At 43.7% G+C, this 15,455-nt stretch overlaps 1 protein-coding gene across 1 annotated transcript in view; it reads left to right on the top strand.

The window, feature by feature from the left end:
- Window positions 1–15,455, top strand: part of STK31 (serine/threonine kinase 31) — a 94,966-nt gene that overhangs the window by 57,712 nt on the left and 21,799 nt on the right. Inside the window, exons 16-18 of the mRNA XM_073333714.1 lie at window positions 9,200–9,301; window positions 14,062–14,142; window positions 14,972–15,097. Coding sequence (XP_073189815.1) covers window positions 9,200–9,301; window positions 14,062–14,142; window positions 14,972–15,097 — 309 coding nt within the window. The remainder of the gene's footprint in view (window positions 1–9,199; window positions 9,302–14,061; window positions 14,143–14,971; window positions 15,098–15,455) is intronic.

Genomic DNA, 15,455 nt, shown 5'->3' with positions numbered 1-15,455 from the left:
AACAAAATGGCAAATATAATTCAATGCTGATAAATGCAAAGTAGTGCACATTAGAAAACATAATCCCAACTATACATGGAAAATGATGGGATCTATATTAGCTGTTACCACTCAAGAAAGAGATCTTAAAATCATTGTGGATAGTTTTCTGAAAACATCTGCTCAATGTGCAGTGGCAGTCAAAAAAGCTAACAATGTTAAGAACCATTAGGAAATGGATAGATAATCAGACAGAAAATATCATAATGCCACCATATAAATCCATGGTGTGCCCAAACATTGAATACTGCATGCAGTTCTGGTCGCTCCATCTCAAAATAAGATATATTAGAATTGGAAAAGGGACAGAGAATGGCAACAAAAAAGATGGGCTATGGAACAACTTCCTTATGAGGAGAGATTAAAAAGAATATTCATGTTGGAAAAGAGATGACTAAGGGGGCATGCAATAGAGGTCTATAAAATCATCAATGTTATGGAGAAAGTGAATAAGAAAGTGTTTTTTACCCTTCCACGTAACACAAGAACCAGGAGTCACCCTAAGAAATTAATAGGCAGCAGGTTTAAAACAAACAAAAGGAAGTACTTCTTCACAAAACGCACAGTCAATCTGTGGAACTCGTTGCCAGGGGATATTGTGAAGACCAAAGTATAACTGGGTTCAAAAAAGCATTAGATAAGTTCATGGAGGATAGATCCATCAATGGCTATTACTTAAGAATGTAAAGGATGCAACCCCATGCTCTCGGTGTCCCTAAGCCTCTGACTGCCAGAAGCTGGGAGTGGATGATGGGATGGATCACTCAATAATTGCCTTGTTGTGTTCATTTCCTCTGAAGCATCTGGAATTGGCCACTGTTGGAAGACAGGACAGTGGGCTACATGGATCATTGGTGTGACCCAGTATGGCTGTTCTTATCTGAAAGAACAAGAACTCTAGATATATGTGTCTTACTACTCCCAAGAGTTTATTTACAGAAGACACCATCCTTACCTCCAGGAGTTTACAATCTTGAGTTTTAGATGTAGCACAGGTGAGAGTGACACACCAAAAAGTAATTGGGTAGGTCGGATGATGGTTACAGTAATGCCATCGTGCATATATTCAGTTTACACATATGCACATTTTGATGTTTTTTTTAAACCACATATGCCTCAGTGATTGTGAGCACCGTAGAGTCGAGCTTTCAAGAGAGATTTAAAATGAGAGAGGCTAATGGACCAGAGAAGGAAGATGATTCCATATATAGGGAATGGCATACTCCCTGCCCCCACCAAGTGATGCTTATGGGAGAAACAGGTGAATGGGCTATGAAGACTAGCGTCCTTGGTAGAGAAAGGTGGAGCAATTACACTATAAGAGACAGAAGGTTTGGCAATTGGAAGGGAAGAGTTAAGTAGGGCCTTGAAAAGGAGGACATAAGTTTTTTAGAACTCTAGTCATGCAGATACCTGAGGCAGTTCAGACTTTTCCACGATACTCTTACGGTTTTGTGTACATTCCTTCCACCGTCTCACCAGATTCTCTTCCTCTGGACTGTGAGACAGAGAAGCGATTCAGCACTCCCTCCTTATCTATCACAGCCCAGCATTTAAAGATGATTTTGAGATCACTGTCTTCTCTTCTTTATTGAGCCAAAATTTCAGGGCCTTATTTCTCTGAATAGCATCACTTGCCATGCACCTTTCTTCTGTTAATTCTCCTTTCTTCCAGCATGGCAGAGCTGGCCAAAGGAATCGAGCTGAAAATCAACCTCGTTGTCTGTCTGCAAGAAGATATTCAGTGGAGCCACAGAAGAGAAGTTCTGAGGTGATTGCTCCCAGCCCAGAGCCCTCCCTGAGTCAGAAGGAAAAGGCTCTTTATAGACAGCTTGTTGAGGCTTCTGTGTCTCTCAACACCAGCCAGAACTCCCCCAGAAACACCTCCACTGCTTGGTCCTACTCAGCTCTTGGGAGTCTGGAGAGATCAGTGTTGTCACTGATTAAGAGTTCTTCAAGGGTAAGGCACTAAGTCGCCCCTAATCCAGTCTCCCTCAAAGGGAGAAAAAAATCTCAGGTTTGCATCTCAGGTTTTTAATGGGTTAATTGAGTCGTCAGTCAAGGGATCCGTCATCCTTTCAGACAGTTGTTCTTCCCAAGAGGAGGATTTGGGATCTCTTAGGGGCAGTCCCCTCCACTTCCTCCTCAGTTCTGTATTACATGATGAGGCACAACTGGGCTCAAAACAAATTGTCATTGCCCAGGCTAAGACTTCAAAGAGAACACTAGGCTAGGAGAGACTGATCCTCTGGGGATTCTTGCTCTGCAAAATACATTAGAAATCCAAAAAAGGCTTAAAATAACACTGGAAACAAGCACAGCAGGTCTTCAGCTCCTTGGGGGACCCTGAAGTAGGGGAACTGTTAGTTTTGGATCAGGACAACACCGAGGAACAGATGTGCTTGAAGATTGGCCTGAAGGTCGGTGGGCACTACTGACATCTAGTCGGAGAAAGAGGACGTGAAAAGGGTAATATTTCTTCAATTCAAAACTAATAATTTGCTATCTCCTTATTTCTCCTTCAAGAAGATCACAAGGAAGAGCTGGAAAAAGGCCAACAAAGGGAAGAGGCTGAGTCTGATAGCCTTCCAGGTTCTAGAATTCCAAGATTCTCTCTTCATACTTCCTCAGCTGTGGTGTCCCTGTAAAGGACATGTTAATTTCTGCCAAGGGGAGATGTCTTCAATACCTTCAGGCAGGAAGATGGAAGCTGCCCTTAGAAGAAAATTAGAAATGTTAGCATAGCCCTTTGAGTCTCATTGGTCATTGCGTGCTTTGTGCAGCCTCAGTATTTTGATGGGATGCCCTTAAAGAGCTTTGACCCGCACCCCCCAAAACAAACAAACAAACAAAAAAAACATGTCAGTACTAGATAAAATATCCCTGATGATGTGTTCATGGAGGATAGAGCCATCAGTTCTGTGAGGCTGGCAGCAAGAGTTATGAGAACAAACTAAGTAGTCAGGTGCCAACTCCTACCAGTCCAAAAAGTCAGTATGTCTGCATCTGAGCGCCAACCTCCATCCAGCTTCCAGGCCATCAGGCAGGATCATCCTACTTCTTAGACTCCTGGTTCAAGCAGTAGCACAGAAAACTACAACCAAATTTAAGTGCTCTTGTGACCCCATGTGCCAGGTTGCAATATCACTCCGATATGGTCTGGCTGCCTCTCCATTATGCCAGCAGGGAGGGGGCTCGTCTGTTACACCACTCAGATCTGGTGAGAGGCCAGCTGGGGAGGGGTGGGGACCCCCTCATGTTGTGTGCCTCTGCCTAGTTCTGATTCTCAAAAGGTGGGGGCTTGTCCCCCTGTTTAAATGGGGGGGCATTGCCCCCCCCCCCGGTCTCTAGTACCCAGGGGTTCAAGTTGTCCCATGCTGGAGGGTGTATTAGTGAAAAAGTATCTTGTGTTGTATTCTGGAGCTTCAGGCTCCTGCACATCCTTTCTTTTCCACTCTTTCCAGCCTCAATAGACAGTGACAAGCACCCTCAAGGAAATTTCACACCTTCTAGAATTATTTGCGACAGAGGCTGTTCCTCAGAGCAAAAAAGTCAAGGGCTCTAATCTCTTTTCTTCACAGAAAGAAAAAGAACTGACTGAGTCCAGGTGCAGTTAGACTTTAAGAGGCTGAGTGGATTGGAGGAGAAGACTGAATACAGGATGCAGACTTTCACTTCCCTTTTGCTACACTCTCCCTCGGAGAGCTGATAATGGACCTGGCAGGAGCTTATCTGCATAGTCGTGGAAGGCCCTGGTACACGCAGTTCCTTCAGGATGCTTATAAAAATAGCCACTGTCAGTATAAAGTGTTACCATGCGGTCTGCCCTCCACACACAGAATGTTAACAAATCTACTGAGAGAGATAGTGTCCTGTCTGAGGAGTCTAGGGACTCAGGTGCATCTTTTCTTAAACTAAATACTTACCTCGTACAATCTTACAAGAAGCAACCTAACCAGACCTGCATGCTGTAGGGACATTTGTCTGTGTCAAACTTAAAGAAGAGCTCTCTGATTCCCTTTCAGAGAACCATCTGCCAGGCTTGATGCAGAGACAGCATGAACATAGCACAGGAAAGGGTGACAAGATTCAGGCACTGATCTCCTGGGTGTCGAGGAATACCATGTGTATTCATCCGTACCAGCTCCTAGGGTTTCCAATCTCTTTGCGGTAGGGGTTATTCCCTGGGTAAAGCTGCACTAGAAAGATTAAAGGATTGATTTTAAAGGCCTGTAACAGTTTCCAACAGGAGATGGAAAGGAATGTGAGGATACCATACAGTGATCAGGTCCCTAAGTTGGTGGAAACAGCAAATCCATGTGATGGTAGCATCCTTCCTCCACAATCCAGAATCCAAAATTGTTACCGTGGATATTGATGTTGCAGGTTGCTGACACACCATGGGGCACAGGGGAAGTCATCAAGGTCAGAGAGGCTCCTGAGAAACTAATTCCTAGAGATCAGAGAGGTGCTAATTCTTTGAGACTTCCAGGACCGTCTGAAGGACGACCATGCACTCGCTCAGTTAAACAACTCAGTGACTATGACATACATAAAATGGCAAGGGAGCACAAGGAGGTCAAGTTTAAACACTGTAGTAACACACAGACTTCTTTGAGCAGAATGTCTCCATTAGAGAGATTCCACATAAAAGTGATGCTGAACACACAAGCAGACAACCTCTGCAGTCAACAGATGAACCACTCAAATGGTCACTGAACCAAGAAGTTTTCCAGCTATACTCAAGTAGTTGGGGTACCTTCCTCCCGTTTACCTATTTATATCTAATCCAAGCCCAAGAGCGAGAGTCATCTGTGGGGAAGGAGGTACAAGATCACTGGGGACAGATGCTTTGGCTAATCTCATTTCTCTTTCCTTCTAATTTTTCCTTACAGAGTGCTACATCCCACATGGAGGGGAGGGTAAGATCCAGAATGGACAATTGTTAATGTATTACCTTTCCCTTATTGCCCTCTCCCCCCAAATTTGTCCCACTCAAGATAAGGCCTTCAAGTATCCTTTGTGATGGCCTCTTCCATGCATGTCAGTAATATAATGGAATAAGGCTTTACCATGAAGCTTATATTTAATCTGTTCATAAGAATTTAGTGTTTCCACTCAACACTGGGAAATAGTCATCTGGAGAGAGTATGCAGTGTTGTTCATCCCAGGATATTAGAGAGACAAGGTGGGTGAGGTACTATCTTGTATTTGACCAATGTCTGTTGGTGAGAGAGACAGACTTTTGAGCTACAAAGAACTCTTCCTCAGGTGTCAGAGGAAGTGCTCTGTGTAGCTCAAAAACTTGTCTCTCTCACCACAGACATTGGTCCAATAAAAGATATTACCTCACCCACATCATCTGGAGAGATGGCAGAAGCGGTTTAGCCAAGCACTGGCACCTCAAGAATAAGTCTTACTCTCTAGCCTTAGTTATTTGCAGGAAGATAGGTGCAGCTCATATATTTTTGAATGTGAGATCAGTAGAAGAACTGATCTGGTAAATCTGTTACCAGATTATTTCCATTTATTTTAGTAGAGGCTAATGGAAAAATTCAAAGGGTGATGTAGTTTAATTGGGCTAGGAAGATACTTTTAGCTGTCACGTTTTGGGTGGACTGGATGGTGATATGTAGGGGGTGGAGATCAGAGAGGAAAGGTAGAGGTAACAGTTGAGATGAGAGATGTTTAGGGTATGGATGAGTGTTTTCACTGTCAGGATATCAAGGACAGGTTGGATCTTCTAAATGTGTAGAAGTACTAGCAAGTTTTAGGAGAATGAGAGAGGAGACCAAACTGATTTAAAATTAGAGTTGGTCAGAAAATGCAGTTTAGTCAAAACCAAAAGGTTTCTTGAAATTGTGTAGATTTCACTGAAATTTTGTGTGATGGAATTTTTCTTTTTTTTTTTCTGCAGTGTCAAAACATCCTGTTACTGCACTTTTCGAACTAAACATTTTGATTAGGGCTGTCAATTAATCGCAGTTAACTCACACAATTAACTCAAAAAAATTAACTGTGATTAAAAAAATTAATCGTGATTAATCACACTGTTAAACAATAGAATACCAATTGAAATTTATTAAATATTTTTGGATGTTTTTCTACATTTTCAAATATATTGATTTCTGTTAAAACATAGACTACCAAGTGTACAGTGCTCACTTAATGTAATTTTTTGATTACAAATATTTGCACTGTAAAAATGATAAAAGAAATAGTATTTTTCAGTTTACCTCACACAAGTACTGTAGTGCAATCTCTTTATCATGAAAATGTAACTCTGTTGTAGATTTTTTGTTACATAACTGCACTCAAAAACAAAACAATGTAAAACTTTAGAGCCTGCCAGTCCACTCAGTCCTACTTCTTGTTCAGCCAATTGCTAAGACAAACAAGTTTGTTTACATTTATGGGAGATACTGCTGACTGCTTCTTATTTACGGTGTCACTTGAAATTGAGAACAGGTGTTTGCATGGCACTTTTGTAGTTGGTGTTGTGTTGGTGTTGCAAGGTATTTACGTGCCAGATATGCTAATCAGTCATATGTCCCTTCATACTTCGGCCACCATTCCAGGGGACGTGCTTCCATGCTGATGATGCTCTTTTTAAAAAAAAAAAAAAAAAGTGCGTTAATTACATTTGTGACTGAACTCCTTGGGGGAGAACTGTATGTCTCCTGTTCTGTTTTACCCGCATTCTGCCCTATATTTCGTGTTATAGCAGTCTCGGATGATGACGTAGCACATATTTGTTTTAAGAACTTGCACAGCAGATTTGACAAAATGCAAAGAAGTTACCAATGTGAGATTTCCAAGGAAAGCGAGAGCACTCAATTCAAGGTTTAAGAATCTGAAGGGCCTTCCAAAATCTGAGAGAAATGAGGTGTGGAGCATGCTTTCATATGTCTTAAAAGAGCAACACTCCGATGCGGAAACTACAGAACCCGAACCACCAAAAAAAAAAAATCAACTTTCTGCTGGTGGCATCTGACTCAGATGAGGACAATGAACATGTGTCGGTCATCTCTGCTTTGGATTGTTATTGAGCAGATCCCGTCATCAGCATGGACGCATGTCTTCTGGAATGGTGGTTGAAGCATGAAGGGACATATGAATCTTTAGCACATCTGGCACGTAAATATCTTGCGATGCCGGCTACGACAGTGCCATGCAAATGTCTGTTCTCACTTTCAGGTAACATTGTAAACAAGAAGCGGGCAGCATTATCTCCTGCAAATTGTAACCAAACTTGTTTTGTCTGAGCGATTGGCTGAAGTAGGACTGAGTGGACTTGTAGGTTCTAAAGTTTTACATTTTTAAAATTTTTGAAGGCAGTTTTTTTTGTACATAGTTCTACATTTGTAAGTTCAACTTTCATGATAAAGAGATTGCACTACAGTACTTGTATTAGGTGAAATGAAAAATACTGTTTCTTTTGATTTTTACAGTGCAAATATTTGTAATAAAAATAAATATAAAGTGAGAACTGTACACTTTGTATTCTGTTTTGTATTGAAATCAATATATTTGAAAATGTAGAAAACATCCAAATATATGTAAATAAATGGTATTCTATTGTTTAATAGCACAGTTAACCACGCAATTAATTTTTTTAATCACTTGACAGCCCTAGTCGTAACAAAAGTGATATTTAAATCATATTTTAGATCCAGAGGTAATACTACATTGAGATTAACTGGAGCAACTCACCTCTCAGAACTATGTACTAAAACTGCATCAGTTTACAATCTGTTCACATTCTGAAGATGGTGTTGGCAAATATAACACCTAAGGGCCTTACTGTTTAACAGTGCGATTAATCGCGATTAATTTGAATAACAGTGCGATTAATCGCGATTAATTTTTATAATCGCTTGACAACCCTAATTTTGATTTGTCCGTTTGAAAGGGCTTTTTGTTTCTATTTTTTTGTTTTATATTCTGAATTATAATATAAAATTTTAAAAAGTCAAAGTGAATATGTAACACATTTTCTTTCACAAAGTATTATGAAATTTTCAGGTTTTGTTCCAAATTGGAACATAAACAGATTTTGAAATCTCAGACTCCTCTGTGAAATGGAATTTGCATTTCTTTCCCCAGGTCTATTTAAAACATTTCCTATTCCAGGCCTAATCTCCTGTTGCCAGATAGGCAAGTGTTTGCGTTCCTACTGAGCAAGTACCACCTGGCTTGATAAGTTCACGCTTAACCATGTAGATACACAAATGTTGATTTGCGTATTTGCATCCATCTGTGTGGTTTTCAATATAAAGAAAAGTTTCACTGTTTGTTTCAGAGTAGCAGCCGTGTTCGTCTGTATTCGCAAAAAGAAAAGGAGTACTTGTGGCACCTTAGAGACTAACCAATTTATTTAAGCATAAACTTTCGTGAGCTACAGCTCACGATGTAGTGGGCTGTAGCTCACGAAAGCTTATGCTCAAATAAATGTGTTAGTCTCTAAGGTGCCACAAGTCCTCCTTTTCTTTTTTCAATGTTTGTGTGTCCCTCACATGTCTTTCTAGGCCAGTGTGCCTGCTCTGGGTCTGAAAATCGGACTCAAAGGTTCTAGTAATGTATCTGATAGAGAATGGTTTAAAAAAAATTATAGGAATCCTATGGAAAAAAAAAGTTCCTCCTCAGAGAGAAAGAGAGACGGATCTCCAGTGTGTGCTACTGAAGTGAACACACACCCTCCAGTCTGATTTTTTCATCTCTCTTCCTGTCCAGGTTCTGTAAAGTTTATTTCTAAAATGAAGCCAGTGGCCAGGAACTTTCAGATAAAATCTAAATCTAGTGTAGCATCTTGTCCAGTCATTCAAACCCCTAATTTTATTGTAACAATAATTTAGACTACCCACCTGGGTGAACTGAATGCCCTTTCTAATCATTAGATTTTATTGGTGTCCAGAGGATTTCCAAAAAGGAGAATGAAGAAAATTACAGCAAATAGGTAATTTAGAAAAGCAAAAAAAGAGGTCTGATGATGTTCGTAACTTTCCTTCATCCTAGAATACTTTTGAGAATAAACTGCATTCTCAAATTATAATGTGATATGGAAGCTACTTTTTAGGTCTTATGTACTAGGTTACATTATATAGTATGATAATTTCTTGAGAGACATATACGATGGTAATTTTATTGTTTCTGCATTCAGTCTGATGATTACAGTGAGTATGAAATAACAAAAATAAAAGAAGAAATCACTGGACTGAGGAATAGTCTCATTCAGGAAATATACAATGAACAAGAAGAATATGTAAGTATCAATTATGTAAGCAGCTTAAACTATGTAGTTTATATGAGCTGCATTTACATATACATTTATAAATAAATAAATTTGTTATAAAATTTGTTATATAAATAAATTTATTAGTCTCTTTGTTAGCCACAAGGACTCCTCGTTGTTTTTGCTGATGCAGACTAAAACGGCTACCACTCTGAAACCTATTTACATTTCAATTGCTTTATTATATACATTCATTCTCAGTAAAATCTAAAGAATGAATGTTACAGTACTGAATGGAAAGACTAAAGACACACTCATATTCAGTAAAGCCTCTGAAATGAAATAGTACTCTCTGAGGTGGAGGGAGATAATCATCTCTTTTTCCTCTTTTCCACCTGATACAGCTTTTTTCAAAGTGAATTGTAGACAAAAATCTGGAAGTGTGAGGTCCAGTCCCCTCAGCAGAGCAATAGGAAGATGATCAGGCAGCACAGTGGCTGAATTCAGAGTAGCAGCCGTGTTAGTCTGTATCTGCAAAAAGAAAAGGAGTACTTGTGGCACTTAGAGACTCACAAATTTATTTGAGCGTAAGCTTTCGTGAGCTAAAGCTCACTTCATCGGAGGCACGAAAGCTTATGCTCAAATAAATTTGTTAGTCTCTAAGGTGCCACAAGTACTCCTTTTCTTTTTACAGTGGCTGAAGAAGGCCTTTATCTGTGTGATATGGAGGATAGGATCAGGACAGTGAAGAGGGAGGTTCTTCCTCCAAGTTGAAGGCAAGACTGACACCAGTGATCTCCCACTTCCTAAATACTCTGTTTGGAGGGAGGAATCCAGAATCCGTGGCCACTCCTCTTTCGAAGTAGGAAGGGGGAGGGCAGGAACAGGACCTCTGGTAATGCAGTGCTGAGCATGAGTAACAGTAACTCCTAAATGTTACAGGTTTGGGGTGGCTGGAGGTGGCAAGAGCTGTGGCCTGTTTCACCAACTCTAAGGTTTGGCCACTTGGCTTCTAATTTCCCCTGCTTGCTCCTGCTGAGGTTGGGCTGCCTCTGGTGGTGGTACTGGGGTTCTTCTTCGAGTGCTTGTTCATGTCCATTCCAATCAGGTGTGTACACGGGCACGTTGGCTGGAAGATTTTTCCTCTAGCAGCATCTGTCGGGTCAGCCTGGGCGCCCTCTAGAGTCGCGCCTTCATGGCGCCCAATATAGATCCCTGCCGACCCACCACCCCCTCAGTTCCTCCTTACTGCCAGTGATGGTGGCTGGAAGTTCCCCTAGCTCTTGCTCAGCAAGTTCACTCTCTATCCGGTTGTATATAGTTAGTTGTTAGTTTTAGAGTTTTTAGTATAGTGTTTGTTGGGCGTGTCCCCCCCCACTCCAGTTCGAGGAGCCATGGTATGCTGTGATCCCTGGGTTTCCAAAAATGTTTGGCGTGTGCCAAGTGCTTGCTGAAGAGTGACCCACACTCTCTGTGTCTACGCCTGGGGGAGACCCATCAGAAAGATCACTGTAAGATCTGCTGCAAGTTCTGTCCAAGAACTCTTAAGGAAAGGGAACAGCGGCTCAAGGTGATCCTTATGGCAGCAGCTCTACGCCCCCACTCCAACCTGGACTAGGAGACCTGACCCCTCTACATCGTCCTCGTTGTGGAGTGCTCCGGCGCTGTTGGCGAGCTCAGCGCCAAGAAAGGACTCTTCCTGAGACCCTCGGCACCATCACTGCTCCTCGCAGGGCCTGTCTGAGAGTAGGCTCTGCTCCCACTTACCAGTGGCTCAAAAGAAGAAAAAGCCAGACGATTGCTTTCCGGAGAAGCCACGAGATGTGCAACCCCAGGTGGGCTGCCACTCAGGATCTCCTTTCGGGACCGTGTTGACTCCTGCCCAGGTGCGGCAGTTAAGTCCGGCCCCGCCTCGATCACCGGTGCCTACACGGCACCTGCAGCTCCTGTCCACGCCGGAAGCATAACAGGCTGCTCAGGACCTCCTCCAACTGACGGCATCTTTCTCGCCTGCCAGGGAGGAGCCCTCAGTGTCAGCGGACCCGCGTCCTCGGGTGCATTTGAAGGGGAAGCTGCCTGTAATGTTGAGATGCTCCCCCTCGCCATGTCCCTTGGCGCCTGCCTGCTCCGACAGAGAGCCTACCTGCTCCCTGAGCTTTTGGCGTTGGAGGCACCAAGGATCGGCTCCTCCATGGTCTTCAGTGTCTGAGACTTTGGTGTCAGAGTCCGACTCCTATTGCTCTGGTAGGAGCAGAAATCATAGGTTGAGGTACAGAAGAGAGCCCCAGGCATGGCCTCTGCAGTGGCAGAACCTGCCTCAATGGCCCTTCTGGACCCCCTGGGCTTTTCACCAGGGCCAGGAAGGAAACCAGGTCCATGCTCAGCAACATCTTCCGTTGCCTCTGCCACCTTCTGCTGCGCATCTGCCCTCGGCGCCTATGGTCCCGATGCCTCTGCCTCAGTCTCCATCATTGACTCTGGCATGGTGCTCGGCTCCGACCTTCGCACAGCCTCTCATGGCGTTGACGCACCCGTCTCCCACGCCTGCACCATTGTCGACATTGACCTCGATGCAGGCACCTTTGGCCCAGTGCCGGTGTTGGCACTGGGCCCCCTACTTCCAGTGGTTCCTGTGAGCGTGCCGATGCAGCTCCCTCCCGTAGGACTGATGCCGATGCCTGTTCCAACGCCCATAGCCCCAGCACTGTCAGTGACAGAATCGCAGCCCAGGCTCCATAGCAGATGCATTCCTCCTCCATTGGGGAGAGGTTCTTCTGTATGCCTTCCCGCCGATAGATCGTGCTTGGGTTTTGCTGATAGCACCGGCCTGGCCATGTCGGCATTGGTACACATCTCTCCTGGACAGGTCTGTGGGAGCCCCAATTACCTTGCTGCTCTTCCCAGACTTTCTCACACAGGATCACGGACATCTCCAACACCCAAACCTGCAGTCGCTCCACCTCATGGCACGGAAACTCCATGGTTGAATCCATCAGAGCTTTCCGGTTAAGACCAGGTTAGACAGGTCCTCATTTGCAGGAGAAAACCCTCAATGAGGGCCACGTACCTTGCCAAGTGGAAGAGATTTTCAGTCTGGTCGGCGCAGCGCGATGCGCCCCCGATGCTAGCCTCAATGCCGCACATTCCGGACTATCTTCTGCACCTGAAACAGGAGGGTCTCTTGTTGCCTTCTGTAAGAGTTCACTTGGCTGCCATCTTGGCCTTCCACCCGGGTGCACAGGGCTGCTCGGTTTTTGCTAACCCCCTGGTCAGCCGCTTCCTGAAGGTGCTCGACAGGTTGTACCCACATGTGCACCAACCGGTTCCTGCCTGGGACCTCAACTTGGCCGTCTCTAGGCTCATGGGGCCCGCCTTTAGCAACATGCTCCCTGCTCTACCTCTCTTACAAGGTCGCATTCCTGGTGGCGATAACCTCGGCCAGGAGGCTGTCTGAGCTCATGGCCCTAACTTCAGAGCTGCCCTACACCGTATTTTTTAAGGACAAGGTTCAGCTCAGGCCCCATCCTGCTTTCGTCCCGAAAGTTGTGTCGCAGTTCCACATCAACCAGGACATTTTCCTCCCAGTTTTCTACCCTAAACCTCATTCGAGCAGCAGGGAGCAGAGACTCCACACACTGGACATCCGCAGAGCACTGGCCTTTTACATTGAGAATAAAACTGTTCAGGAAGTCGGTTCAACAATTTGTGCCAGTGGCGGACATGCTGAAAGGTCACGGTTTCAGCCCAGCGCATTTCATCATGGATTGTGGCCTGTATCAGCGAGTGCTACAATCTAACGGGTTCCTGCGCCTCCAGTCAGAGCGCACTCTACCAGGGCACAGGCTTCATCGATGGTGTTCCTGGATTAAGTTCCCACCCAGGAAATCTGCAGAGCTGCGACATGGTCATCCATACATGCTTTCACCGCGCACTATGCAATCATCCAGCAGTCCAGAGACGATGCGGCCTTTGGAAGAGCAGTACTCCAATCAGTGGACAGCTCAGACCTCACCTCCTGAATTTGGCTTGGGTGTTACCTGATTGGAAGGGACACGAACAAGCACTTGAAGAAGAAAAAATGGTTACTCCTCGTAACTGTTGTTCTTTGAGATGTGGTGTTCATGTCCATTCCAATACCCACCCTCCTACCCCTCTGTCAGAGTAGGTGGCAAGAAGGAACTGAAGGGGTACTGGGTCAGCTGGGCTCTATATTGGGCGCCATGAAGGCGCAACTCCAGGGGGTGCCCAGGCCGACCTGACAGATGCTGCTGGGGAAAAATCTTCCGGTCAACGTGTACATGCACGCGCACATACCTGATTGGAATGGACATGAATAACACATCTCGAAGAACAACAGTTACGAGAATTGAGTAACGGTTTTTCCCCCTTCTTTGTCCTTTGAACTATCTTCAGGTTGGGGAAGGAGAGGAGAGTAAGTCCAGCTGCCCTCCCCTTGCTACTTTGATGAGGAAGCTCAGTTTATGGTAGGGGGTGGATCATATTTTTCTAAAGGATGGGGGCATCCAGAAGTCCCTAAAATTACCACACAAACCCTGTTTTTAAAAATACATCCAATTGGGCTGTTATAGTACTGATGCTGTGAAAAAGTGAAAGCCAGTTGCATTCTGAGTGATGTGACTGGAAGAGGGTAGATTCCACTCTTCATATTTTCAGAAATCGATGTTTTGTGGGCATACAGTCCAAACTTCAGTTAATGTATTTTTTTGGTATATACTTGTAAGTACTGCATGCGGAGGCAGTCGGCATTGATGAATGTATCCCTAATTCAGGAGAGGCTTACTTGCCTGGTACAGAAATGGTTCCCTGAGCTGCCACTCCTTCACCCGGAAGCAGGAATTCTGAAGTATATGGTAAGAAGCCCCTGCTGTGTTTCTAAGGGCAGGGAACTGAGAGTATGTATTTGAGAGTAAGGGAAGTAGCTTCATTAAATATGCCTTAAAGCAAGAGCTGCCAAAGATTCTAGTAAGTGATGAAGTCTTTAAGGGCAGTAGTCAGATTACAAGTTAAACAACTGAACGTATTGTCATGGACCAAATGAAAACTTTAAACAATAAATGAGAGATTTTATTATTCACATCCCAAAGAGACTTCTGTCTCACACACACTTGCAATGTCACCCACTCATGCCAGTAACTAGAAAATAATTTCAAATATGGTGTTCAAACTTCATTTACTTACATTACACATTCAGCTTTACTGGTCATGTTATGGTTTAATTCACCAACAGTAACACCTAAATGCTGGCCCAGCTTGAAATGCTGAGACTGGCAGTGTCTGGGGCAGGGTGAAGGGAGGAGAAAACAAAAACCATGTGTTATGCATGTCAGGAGCGTAGGTTTTTAATGTCTATAAAGTAGATGGCCGGTCAGTGGCTCATGTAAATGACACTGACAGATTAAATCCAAATTATGTGCATTGAAGGAATGAAGGTCACGTTAATATGTTTAACACAGAGGGGAGGAAAAAATCACCAAATGGAATCTCTCTTTATTTTAAAAAAGAGTACTTAATTTAAACCTAAGTTTGACCTTCCTTACATTATGGTCAGTGTCCTGCATTATCTGTGGTGGCAGATAAATATTAAGCATTCAACAATGCCAAGATTGTTTAAATATATGCAGTGTCTGGATTATTTAGGTAGTTGGTGGCATTTCAGTTGTGTTTGCATGTGTACTCCAGAACTCTGGTGGACTTCTGACAGTCAGCTTAGAACGGGACCTCCTCGATGCTGAACCCCTGAAGAAATTGAGCACGAAGCACCCATTAGTGTGTTCAGAAGTTCAAGAACAGAAGGTTCTTTTAAAGGTAATTTTCTGTCACTGACTTTCAGTTCTTAGCTGTATGTGGAGCTCTTGGTAACTTAAAGAGTATATTGATCTGCTTGTACTCAGTAACTGCTTCTTTATTACTTTCAGTAGTACCCTTGTAAATGCTAATTAATTTGGGTTAGACTCTTGGATCACAACCAAAGCAGTGTTAGTTTTTTACTGTTTGTCTCCATCTCTCTTCTCCTCTTTCACTTCTCTGGGAGCAGCTGCAAGCGTGTTCCTTCCTTTTGCTGACTGCCATTCCTGTGAGTCAGTGGGCCCTCCTCTTACTGGCTATCACTCCCTGTTCTTGGTGCAGTCGTAGAATCATAGAATATCAGGGTTGGAAGGGACCC

The sequence above is a fragment of the Lepidochelys kempii genome, chromosome 2 (assembly GCF_965140285.1).
Source record: "Lepidochelys kempii isolate rLepKem1 chromosome 2, rLepKem1.hap1, whole genome shotgun sequence".
In the NCBI taxonomy this organism is placed as follows: Eukaryota; Metazoa; Chordata; order Testudines; family Cheloniidae; genus Lepidochelys; species Lepidochelys kempii.
This window is presented reverse-complemented; position numbering and strand designations above follow the sequence as displayed.